Source organism: Dama dama, chromosome 9 (assembly GCF_033118175.1).
Source record: "Dama dama isolate Ldn47 chromosome 9, ASM3311817v1, whole genome shotgun sequence".
Classification (NCBI taxonomy): Eukaryota; Metazoa; Chordata; class Mammalia; order Artiodactyla; family Cervidae; genus Dama; species Dama dama.
Genome location: NC_083689.1, coordinates 32,107,764 through 32,120,434, shown reverse-complemented (window position 1 = coordinate 32,120,434; position 12,671 = coordinate 32,107,764). Strand labels below are relative to the sequence as shown.

Below are 12,671 nucleotides of genomic sequence, written 5' to 3'. Positions count from 1 at the left end.
GAAATCCATTGCACCTGGCATAGGAATCTGGAGTGGAAACTGAAAGGCTGAATTCATTAAATGATGGTGCAAGGTGGGCCACTGAGGTCCCCACTAGTCACAAATCACATTCAGCAACAGGAGCAGGGAAGCCGCAAGGAGGTAGAAACAGTCAGTCTGTCAACAGAGGAAGGAGAACAGGACAGCTGCACCCAGAGAAGCCGGGGAAAGAGATTATGTGACACTGGAGAGAGATCTAGGGGTTTTTCTAGACATCATCACTATGACCTGCCAATTCCCTTCCTATCCGTGGGCATTATGAGAGTTGTCAGCTTTCAATAAACCCTCTTTGTAACTAAGCTGGTTTGAATGGTTCTTGGCCACAAATGTTCCTTGGCCACAGGGCGAAGATGGCACAGGTGTAGGGCTGGCCCAGAGAAGCCAAACCTAGGAGCCAGCTTAGCCATCTGTTCCCATTCCCGTCCCATTAGCAGGGCAAGTTATCCTAACTGCAGTACCTTCCTGACCCTACCCCAGTTGGGCCACATTGATCCTCTCTCCTGGGAACCTGGACTTAGAACGGAGATGCCAGACAGGACTGCCAGCAAGGCAAGCCATGTGTTTGGAGCATCGCAGATAGCCAGTGGGCAGCAGGAGAAAGAATGAGACAGGGAAAAAGAGCAGAGCAAGAGTCATGATGAGAGACAGAGACACCAGGGGGAAAGGGGTGGGTGGGGTGTGGGGAGGGGAAGGGACAGTGGGGAGGGGAGAGAAAGGGAGAAGTTGCCCAGGTGCCTGAAGATGGTCCACGCCCCAGCGCCAGCCCCCATGACACTTGTATGTACCTTCCACCCTTCCTCCCATAAGACTTCTCTGCCCTACATTACATTTGCCTATTTTGCTTAAGTTAGCTTAACAGGTTTGTGCTACTTGCAGCTTACAAATCCTCCACTAAGGCAAGGTGGCATTAGCAGGCAGGGGTACACAGGTGAGCCTGGCAAGAATGGAGGGAGCCTCAGGCCCTAGGAGCCCTCATAAGAAGTGGGACAGAGATACGTGGCCTTCTGGGAGAATGTTGCATTTATATTCAGCGCAAGTTCATTGGCTTCCATCACTAGACAACGAGGGGGAAGTCCCTTCAGCTGACCCTGGGGACGCTGCTTGGTCGCCTGCATGACTTGAGCCTGCCTCACCAGCCAGAGTCAGCCACAGGAACACTGCTGGGCCCCGAGACTATCACACGGGGATTTTAGAAGTTGCTCTGCCAGAGCGTGAGGCCCCTTGAGATAGTAATCATTATAGGTAGCGGGGCTCTCCTGCGCTGCAGGGCACTTTCTGCCTCTGACCCTGCTGCTCAATGATTGGACAACCAAGACTCCAGGCGAGGGGCAGAAATGAGTCGCCCCAACGCCCCACCTCTGGGCACATCTGGCTGTGTGGGCAGAGGGCCTCCTGGAGCTCCTGGCTGGGACTCACATCCTGCTTCAGCCCCAGCCTGGGGGCAGGATGGACCAGGAGACAGTCTGGTCCCCCAACTGCTGCCATCCTTTATTGTTTGTCCCTGTATCTCATCACCGAGGGTAGAGTGGGGGCTTGGGGGTTGAAGGCAGACACACAGGTACCTGGGGACTTCTGAGGCTGAGCCCAACACACTGGAAGGTTTATGAGCTTTGGTCACAGAGTCCCCAAAGCAAACGCTCATCTGTGCACCAGATCTTTGCAGTTGGCCAAAGGTCCACAGGCCCCTCTGTGCCCAGTTCTGTAGACTCCTGGCGGATGCATAGAAGGAAGGGCCGTGCAACGCTGCTGAAGGGCTGTGAGCCGGCGTCTGAGCTTTCAACTGCCTGGGAAACACCGGGCTCTTAAGAGGAGCTCAGAAGATGTTTCCCAAATGAATTCTGCCTCCTATCCTGTTCACCCACTTTCAAAATTTCTTCTCTAGAAGGAAGTTAGTCACTAGATCTGAAAGTGCAGCACTAGCCCACCCCCCATCAAGTCAGGGTGTCCATCCTCCAAGGGGAAGCAGGTTAGCGCGTGCACACTGGAGCCCAGGGAGGGTTGGTCGTGGGTCAGAGCACTGGGGCCATTCCATTGTCTTCTTCCTCACCAAGCATTCTACTCTCTGCGAGGAGAGGTGGGTGGAGGCAAAGAGGATCACACCTTATGCAGTACCGGACCACCTAGGACCACTGGACCACCTAGAAGTTACCACCTACGCCTGCCCTTCCAGCAAGCACAGGACTCTCTTCAGAAGCAGACAAGGCTCCTTCTCAACCTAAATCCTCCAGTAACCCTAAGTCAAAGACTCCAAGCGTCGGCCTGATTTCTCTTTCTCAAAGAACCTTCCTTTTTCTTGGAAGGGTAAGAATCACCCTGTGTCAGGGGGCTAATGAGCTTTCCCTTGGAACACCAGCGCCTGAGGCATGCCCTTCCTAACCCGCCAGTCCCCTTACCATCTCTCTCCCCACCTCCACTGCATGTCTGTTCCAGTAAGAACGGTCCTGAGCTCCTCATTTCTCTCTGGAGTGCTGTCAGCTTGCCTGGGGACAAGCTGGGTCCCTCTCAGTCCTTACAAGCTATAAATTCCAAGAAACTTGGGCAGGGAAAAAGGACAACATAACTCCGGGTGTGTGTGTGTGTGTGTGTTAGGGGTGGCAGTGAAGATAGGCACCTATTTTTGCCACCAGTAGAGCCCTACTTGGCAGGTTTCTAAATCCTTTTTCTTGTCTGGGATGTTTAGTGCAGCCCATAACCCGAGTTCCTCAATTCTGTCCAGCCACCAGACTCTTTAGGGGAGATTCAGTTACTCCCAAGGGTGCCTCTGAGTTCTGCTCAAGTGCAACCACCTGCCTCATCCTGCCCACCCACACCCATCCTGTATGCAGACCTACACCTTGGAAGAACCACAGAGGATGCCAGGAGAATGTATCAAATGCCACGGGGCCTCAGGAAACGTTCATTCTCAGACAACACAACATTTACCTCCTTCTTCTTTCCCCTCACGGAACTCCGGTTCTAAACCATGTCAGCCCACCGTCCCCATGCATGATCCCAGGGCCCATTCTCATCCTTCTTAGCCTCAGAAGGTCTTGACAATCTCATCTTCTTGTCCATGATGATTTAGGAGATGTGACCCAGTTCTGGCCAAGGATCCATGGGGGGATGTCTGTCAGAGGCATCCAAGAAAGGTTTCTTCCCTCCTAAGAGAGAGACAGACTCAGTCCTGTCCCCTGGACATTGATGCCTCTGGATGGGGCTCCGCGAACTCTCATGGCCATCAGAGGAGGGAAAAAACAGGACAAAGCAGAGTGGTGCAGAGAAGCAGAACCAGCAGTATGGAGGTGGCTCTGCTTGGAGCTCACCCCACTCTCTGCTTCATGTTATGGAAAAAAAACACTTTTCCTTATGGCTTAAAGGCAGTCTGAGCCATGGTTTCTATACACGAAGCTGAAAATATCCAACTTCACAACCATCCTGCTAGAGATGCCCTCCTCTCCATGACTGTGCTAAGAGGTCACCCCTGCTAGGCTAGGGACTGTACCCCTCTTCCACTAGCTAATAACCAGTCTAAAATAGATCCTGCAAAATTTGAGATCTGATCTAGAAGCAGGGGGTGGGTGGTTGGACTACCTTCTCTGGAGAGTGATGGGGAGATGGAACCACCTTCTGTTTCCACCCTGTAGCCCTTCAACAACTGCATGGTGCTCAGGGTGCCCTTGGGCCCCCGACCCCTGCTACCCTTATTAGGAAGAATTTTCGAATCAAACAGCATGACCAACCCCAGCACATACCATTTGGAACAAAGGCCTGCTGCAGAAAAATTCTAAGCAATTTTTTTTTAAGGCTTCTACAACATTAAAATAAACTAATTCCAATAAAGGATTACAGAAATTATAGTTAAATGTTTACATTCTGCAAATGTAAATATGTTTCACATATCTCCACTCCCTAATAAAATATACTAAAAAGGATCTGGTTATGGGAAGTGAGTTTAAAGTTGTGGTTTTAAGGTCTTCCTTTTCTAATCTTTTCAGAAACCCTCTGGGACAGTAAGCACATCATTTGGAGCTGATTAAAGGTCTGAATTGGAGACCCTTTGTGAGACTCTATGATGGTCTCTTCGAGAATCACAAAATCATCCACTTTCCCTGGCAACCAGTCAGCCAAGCACCCATTCCCGCCAAGTCCAACTCTTTTCATTCTGAGCTTCTAGTTATCAGATGTAGGTGGTAAACAATTTAAGGTGGCAAGGGCCATCATGATAGCCAGAAAAAAGGTAAGATTTTTGACAACTTCTGTCATCTGTGTGCTGAGGACCCTCCAGGCTTCCAGGATCTGGGTCTGGGTTGCCTCCCCGGCTCCAGAAGACTCCACAGGCATTTGTCTCATGGCAAACTAGAGACAAAGGCTATGCTTCTCTCACTGGCCCCTCTGAAAGTAATACATAGGCTAACTTTTGTTAAGGGCTTCCCTGATAGCTCAGTTGGTAGAGAATCCACCTGTAATGCAGGAGACCCCAGTTCAATTCCTGGGTCAGAAAGGTCCTCTGGAGAAGGGATAGGCTACCCACTCCAGTATTCTTGAGCTTCTTTTCTCAGATAGTAAAGAATCTGCCTGCAATGTGGGAGACCTGGGTTCAACCCCTGGGTTGGGAAGATCCCCTGTAGAAGGGAAAGGCTACCCACTCCAGAATTCTGGCCTGGAGAATTCCACGGACTGGACAGTCCATGGGGTCGAAAGAGTCGGACACGACTGAGCAACTTTTCACAGCTTTTGTTAATTACCTAGGGACTTTAGGGTCCTTTTCTGAAGCAGCACAACATAGTGGTCACAAAGTCAGACCATCACTTACACAGCGATTTCTCTCACAAGCTTCATGTCTGTGCCTAAGTTTCCTCAACTCTAAATGGGGATAGTAATTGGCTGTCATGAGCATTAAGTGAATTGTTTATGTGATGTGTTTAGGAACAGTGTCTAACACATACTAAATCCTACATAAATGCTAGCTGCTATTATTCTCTGTGTTACGATTTCTACCCAGGCGTAAAGGAAATTGTGTTGGGTGGATGGCAGGGAGAACAATGACCTCCCAGAGAAGTCCGCTTCCTAATCCTTAGAATCTGTGACTATGTTGAGTTGCACGGCAAAGGGAAAACTAAGACTGCAAATGGAATTAAGGTTGCTAATCCACTGACCTTGAAATGAGGAGATTATCCTGGATTATCTGGGTGGACCCAATTTAATCAGGGATCCTTATAAGAGGGAGACAGGAGAGGAAGCAAAGCTGTGATGACACAAAATTAAAAAAAAAAAACAAAAAACACACACACACACAAAAACCCTCCATAAATCAAAAGAAAGATGAGTCAATAAATAATGATTCTGGTTTCTCGACTTTTCTGACTAAAGGAATAATGGCTGCTTTAAAACACTGAAGGTAAATAAAATAACTTCTAAATTTCCTAATAATGGGAAGCACAGTTCCATGTTAAGTCCCCTGGCTTGAAAATGAGGGGTTTCTGACACCCTTGAAAGATACAAGGTCATGATTCCATCACTCAAGATGTCAGTTTCTCAGAGGGATGCCAAACTTACTTTATTTTGATCCATTTTTAGCAGCTGCCTGGAGAGCTGGCCTGAGAACTCGGTGGGATCTCACCCATGTGAAGCTGGGGAGTTGGAATGATTAGTCATTTCTGCTATGGACCCAGGTAAGGAGTCTGGCCCCACGTGCACCAGCTACTCATTGTTCCATGAGAAAGACCACAGGTGGGTCAGGCCACCATACACCTGACCATAAACTTGGACTGTGAACTGGACCACATTCGTGGGCGTCTGTGTCTTGTGTTCATGATGGCCCTGGAGAGCTTTCTTTCCTCTCAATTTCCAGGTCTGTCATGTTTCCTTTCATTTTATTTTCAAATGTCTAAGTTAAAAAAAAAAAAATCTTCACCGAAATGTACAGTGCATCTGGAAAGCTCCCTAAGTTTATTTCTGTACAGGAATCAAATGACACTCCTTGTGGGAAGGAAATCTGAGTTCAAGCCCAGCAACCACGTAAGAATGACTCCTTTCTCCAGGTTTGCTAACTGGAATGTCTTCACTCCAGGGAAAAATAATATGCATTTTAGAGAGCTAGTGTGAGGATTTTTAACAACATACGTAAAGTGCATTTTCCAATGTGAGGTGCTGTGAGTCAAATTCAGCCCTCAGACATGGGTTTTAGATTGAATTCATTTTTAATCTATAAAAGCTACTAATTATTAGGTTAAAATCTAGGTCATCCAACTCTGTTTTTAGAAGATCGGGCCCATGTTGGTCAAATGAGCACCCCCACTACACTTTCATGAAATCACCAGGCATCACAGCTGGCTTTTACATCTTCTAAAGAAACAAAAAACAAGAAGGCACAGTTGTGTATCTGTGGGAGGGGAGGTGGGCAGGAGATCTGAATTGCACATGACCAGCTGGCTCACAGCCTGGGGTCGGGTGGTTAGAAGTTGCTACTGGCTTCGGGTGGGTAGAGCCTAGCTCAACACCCTACAATGTACACAGTCCAGCCCCCTACCCTCAGCCCCTAACAAAGAACATGTTCTCTAACTCTCCAAAATGTCCATAGTGCCAAGGCTGGGAACTCCGGCTTTAGAGAGTGATTCCGTTAAGGAAAATAAAAAAGAAACTATGACGGAGGCACTGCTAATAGTGGGTTTCACTCTGTTTTCTCTCCTAAAGTTAACTGAAAAGCAAACAACATTTATGACTCAAGCTTCTGCAGGAAGCAGGGAATGGATGACTGTGGTTAGTGACAAAAACAGTAATAAATGGCTTTGCCTGTCTTGTCTGTTTCAGAGTCAGGGAGGGAATGAAATGACCAGTAATTATCATTTAAACTGCTGTTTTATCCTGTATCAATCAGAGCTATTCATTCTGGTTACTCTCAGACCCTTGGGCTGAAACCACACTAAATCAGGGTCACAGTCAGGGTGAATACATAAGGCCAGCCTTTTTACTCAGTAAGTGCTAATGACCTGGGCTGAACATCAATGGCCAGTTTCCATGAAAAAGCCATCTGAGATCCTAATCTAGGAACAAATGGTTCTATACAGAGCCTATTACCTTGTTTTTAATATTCTGTATTCGCCGGGACCACAGCTGTAAACAACTCTTCAGTCTCATTTTTCCATGAAGTTAATTTGCACTGTGTTAGCACTGCAGGCTTTTTGCATATGTTCAGGACAAGTTGATATGAGCAGGCCTGGAATGAATAATGTTTAGTAAAATCAATAAACCCTATTATTAGTCACTAAGGGGAATGATTTTATGTCTATAAAAGTAAAACAATTAGAAGAGTATTAATGGCAGATTCATCCTAGTAATATAATAGAGCCAAGTAGGCTTGTCTTTTGGGAATCTTTAATTTACCATGCAGTACTGACTATGTACTCAGCCAGAGACATGGTACACATAATATAAACAAGCTCTGGCCTTTGGCGATTCATGTTGTCATCAGCAGGGACAACACTGTAACAGTAAGGGGAAGAAACAAAACTTCATTCAGTGATTCATGGAAACCAGTCATGAATAATGTTCCAGTAAAAGCCTGCGGGGAGAGTCTATTCAAGGTACAAAGTGCCTTTGGTCATATACCTCTTTGTATTTATCAAGACTCCTCAGCACTCTTGTTTATTGCAGTAGAAGAGTTAAGCATGGTCTGATGTCCATGTTTATATCCTATCTATTTAGGCACCTAACTAGAAGTATAATTGAAAGTCTATATTTAATAAGCATATATCTACTCCTCTACAGCTCAGGTGAGATGAGCTTCCATATGATTTTTATTATTACTAAAGGCAGTAAAATCACCAGGAATCCACAGTATTCCCCAGCCACCACCACCAGGAACATCATCATGCAGCTGGCGAAGATGCAAGCTGCCCTTAGTTCTGGTTCTGTGCCAACACTGAATTGTTCAGTCAGTTCAAGAACTGAGGCAACATGTAGGCAACCAAAAGTCACACTTCAGATGATATTCTGAACAGAGAAAACATCATCGTTTAACCGGAATAAGACGAATCACATTAGATCTTCAAGGATACTTCAAGATGTGGTCTAAGAACTGAAAAAATTTGATAACTTTAAAGAATGAGGAAAAATAGGTGGAATCCTCTGAAGCATAGGAATAAACACCACAAAAAATGTTGGATGCTATTCATAACAAAAGCCGTTTTCAGGTGACTTCCAAAAAATAGAGCAAGTATTTTTGATTGCAAATATCTATTCATTTGTGAAGCAAAGGCCCCTCAGTAGAACTAACCGAAATATACGAAGACAAAATCTGTCAGCTTAGGAAACCAAGGGATAGAACCATCATTAGCAATTACAATAAAAGCATTAGAACTTACAGCTGGGATGAAGCATCAACCAGTCCAAACACACGATGCATATCCCCACTTTTAGGACTTTGGCTTCGCTTTTGCATCTCACTGAAGAAGTGCTTTCCCCCGGAGATGCACATGGCTGCTTACTCATCTCCTTGAGCGAGATTTTCCCATTCACTCTATTTGTAAACACCCACAAATCCCTCATGCCCACTCCCAGACTTTGTTTTTCTCCAGGGTATTTATCAACCATCTCACATACTCCGCATATTACTTACATACTTTATTATGCTTACCCAGACCTACTAGAAAATGCAAACAGGAATTTTTGTCTGCTTTGTTCATGGCCATAACCCAGCACCTGTACAGTGCCTGGGATAAGGTAGGTGCTCAGACAGTATTTGCTGAGAATAAGGGAGAGAGAAAGGGAAGGAGGGAAGCAAAGAAAAGAAAAAAGTGAGGAAGCAGTTAATTCTGTATATTCAGCATAATGTATGCCAGTAAAACAATTTAATGACAAGTCAATCAAATGGCTAGCTGACTAACTTTTCATACATTTTACCTACTGTCCACATGTCCACAAGACTAACATCTTTGGAATTATCATTCCATACCACAGAAACCTGAAATTTGTAGTGATACTACATTTCATGTTTAGAGTAAATACCCAATAAAGATACATATATGCACTGAATTAAATCCACTATTTGGTTGTTAAACTTGGGTATCATGTAAGAAAAGTTAATATCTCTGTACTATATCTTAACACACTGGACCTTCATAGATATTAAGGAACTGTTCTTTGAAAATAAGAATTATTATCAGCCAGCTAGAAATAATACGAGACAGACAAGAAGCCATTATATATATAAAAAAAAACCTTTTTAATTCTGATTGCCAAATTATTTAAGGCAGGTATAAAAAAGGAAAGCATTCAATATACATTTTACATAAAATAAACTAGATTACAGCATAAAACAAGTAACCAGGCAATGGCATTAAAGTCTCTCTCTTCTAAAACTGGATAATTGTAAACATTAAAAAAAAAAAAAAAAAAACTGCAGGACTATTCAAGTAATAGAACAATCACAGATGTCTCTGGTATGCAGGCTATTGGGTTATTTGCCATTCAAGATTATCAAAAATGACACCTCATTATTCACAGATGCTCATTATTTCCCCACTTTAATCTTTACATTATATACAACACAGTTTTTGTGGTACTGGCAACCCCATGCCTTCCAAAAGTATTTTTTCCACAATACACAAGTACAAACAGTGACTACAGGAACATTTTACACTGATGCGTCTTAACAGGAGCCACCATATAGACATCTAAATTGTACCAAAGTGTCATCATCACAGTTAGCCTTTCTGAGGGGTTTATGGGAAGTATATGAAGGATATGCAAGGTTCAGGCACACTGATACATAACATTATTTATTTACAATTTTGAAAAGCAAAAAAAAGAAAAAAGGAAGTAAGCAGCCTTCTGAGGCTAACACTTTCCAACTTGACAAATACGTTTTTTATCTCCTTTACTGAGTGGTTTGCAACTTGGCAGCAGACCCTGTGTGTGCGAGCCTGGTTACTGATACAAAAAGTAAAGAATATATATATATATATATATATGTATATATACATATATGTATACGTATATATATATAAAACAGAAGTTTAATTACAGCAACATTTGTTACTCTGTGATAAAATCTGTAATTTACAAAAATGAAATGACTGGTTTTTGCCTGCCATTAAGGCATTTCAAATTAACACCATGGAACTGATGTCTGTATAAAGCGCTTCCCCATGTGATCCAGTCACATGACAACGTACATTTCCAATCTTGTTATTCTCTGCAAAAGAAAAGAAAACCTTAGCAAATGTTCCATCCACATTTGACACTGAAAATAAGAAAACTGTAAGACTAACAGACTTACATTTAATTCTGTTCAATTCAAGGAATTCAATCCCAGAGAAAGTGAACGAACACAGGGGTAATGATATACAACATGAAAAATAAATTATTTTCCTTTTTAAAACAACTTGAGCAGTAACTGAAAATATCAAAGAACAAACATTGCTTTCGCACTATGAGAGTAAATTCCTTCAGTTGCAACTTCATTTATAAACAAAATAAAACAAAGGGAGTCACAGTGAATTGTTTTAACAAAGCATTGACGACAACTTAAGAAAGTTTCAACTGTTTAACAAACAGATCAGTTAATTACTAATGTACATTACAGCTGTAAAAATGAGGCTCACGGTATAGAAGCTGCATCTGAAAACACAGTGACGTAATAACTACATTCACTACAACAATATCAAACCCTTAGGAGCTAAGTTTTTGGTCTAAAAAGCCTACACTTGTTTCCTCCCACCCATTACGAAGTCTCTATCTAGAAAACTGATTCAAAACATGACGCTTTAGAAAGATGGTAACGATAACCCTATATGCAAAACAGAAAAAGAGACACAGAAATACAGAACAGACTTTTGAACTCTGTGGGAGAAGGTGAGGGTGGGATGTTTCAAAAGAACAGCATGTATACTATCTATGGTGAAACAGATCACCAGCCCAGGTGGGATGCATGAGACAAGTGCTCCGGCCTGGTGCACTGGGAAGACCCAGAGGAATCGGGTGGAGAGGGAGGTGGGAGGGGGGATCGGGATTGGGAATACGTGTAAATCCATGGCTGATTCATATCAATGTATGACAAAACCCATATCAATGTATGACAAAACCCACCGAAATGTTGTGAAGTAATTAGCCTCCAACTAATAAAAAAAAAAAAAAGAAAAAAAGAAAAAAAAAAACATGACGCTATTTACCTTCTTTGTGCAGGAAACATTCCTGACGCAGATGCCTGTGCAGCCACCTGCTGAGAGGCAACGAGGGCAGCAGAGGTCAAGCCTAATGGGGGAAAAATGCAGGGTTTCTGTGACTTTCAGAAAGGTTAAGAGTAGATGCAGGTCCAATGGTGAAAGGCTGCAGACCAGTGAGTAGCAATCTGGCCTTTGTAAACACACATACACATGAACTGTTTCATGTAGCAAGGACAGACTACAAACTGCTCGGTCTAACCAGAATCCATCTCTTCATTGAATACTCTGTGGTTTTCTTAATAGCTATTCAAAGAGAATATAGCATTCCATCTCTCTGGCTCTGCATGGTGTTAAATGGTTTGCATGCATTCCTGAATAGGAAGCCCAGGGGAAATAATAGGTACCAGGTAACAACAGGAATCCAAAGTCACAGTGAATTATAGGAGCGACACGCTACTTGCTTAGAATACAATACTTTCATAATAACTTTTATCACTTTAACGTTTTCCCCAGTGACTGAACACAATGCATCCCATAAGGTACATGGAATCACTGAATTGAACTTAGAAACAGTCTTAACTTTCACCCTACAAGAGCAGGGGAGCAGTAAGAGAATATAATAGATCCAAATGGCATGAAGTTGCCTAACAGGAAATTCTTTTAAATTCTATAGAAAACAATCATGGAAAAAAGGTAGAGGAAATAAAAGTAAACCCTGGGGAAATAACTCCTTCTATGTTCTCTATGGTTTCTTTAACACCACTATTTGACACCAAGTAACATGGAATTAATAAATTAAAATGACCCTTTCACACCTGGACGGCACTTCCTACTTTTGGAAATACCTTCAAACATATTAGCTCGTATTCAGACAGCAGAGTAAGAAGGAACCTGGCAAGCAGATACTTGTCCTTTGGAAGGACACAGATTGAATTGTGTCCTTCCAAAATTCCTACGTGGAAGCCTTAACCCCCAAAGTTACTGTATTTGGACCTAGACGGGGTAATTAAGGTTAAATGAGGTCCTAGGGGTATGGCCCTGATCTTGTAGGATTAGTGTCCCTTAAGAAGAGATAGTAACTCTCTTCCCCCCTCCTCCTGGTCCCCCAAGAAGTCACAGGAACACATAAGCAAGCTGGTGACCATCTACAAGCCAAGAGGAGAGCTCTCTCACCAGAAATCAACCATGCTGGCACCCTGGTATCAGACTATCAGCCTCCAGAACTATGAGGAAATATATTTCTGTTGTATAAAGCCATAAGGACTATGGTTATTTTGTTACTGCAGTCAAAGCTAAGACGGCAAGTTCCTAGCAAGTGCTCTACTGGTAAAGATATTGCCAGTCCCCGCCCAGGCCATGAGCTGACAAAGCTAGGACAAACAATCTACTAAAACACCACAAACTGTTCGTGGTTCCCCATGTCAGTGCTGTGGCTTTTACAAATGTTTCTCCTCTTTACTGCAAGTTTCAGGAGCATAGGGCTGGAAG

The 12,671-nt window shown here is 43.5% G+C and overlaps 1 protein-coding gene across 5 annotated transcripts in view; it reads right to left on the bottom strand.

The window, feature by feature from the left end:
* Nucleotides 1-9,781: 9,781 nt before the first annotated feature.
* Nucleotides 9,782-12,671, bottom strand: part of ZNF608 (zinc finger protein 608) — a 105,169-nt gene continuing 102,279 nt past the window's right edge. For 4 of the 5 annotated variants that reach the window (XM_061150896.1, XM_061150894.1, XM_061150893.1 and 1 more), the window contains 2 exons: nt 11,190-11,271; nt 9,782-10,213 (listed from right to left, as the gene is read on the bottom strand). In XM_061150896.1, the coding sequence (XP_061006879.1) occupies nt 10,207-10,213; nt 11,190-11,271 (89 nt within the window). In that variant the 3' untranslated portion in view covers nt 9,782-10,206. Of the gene's footprint in view, nt 10,214-11,185; nt 11,272-12,671 lie in introns of those variants that run through there. The other variant, XM_061150895.1, reaches the window with a different exon arrangement.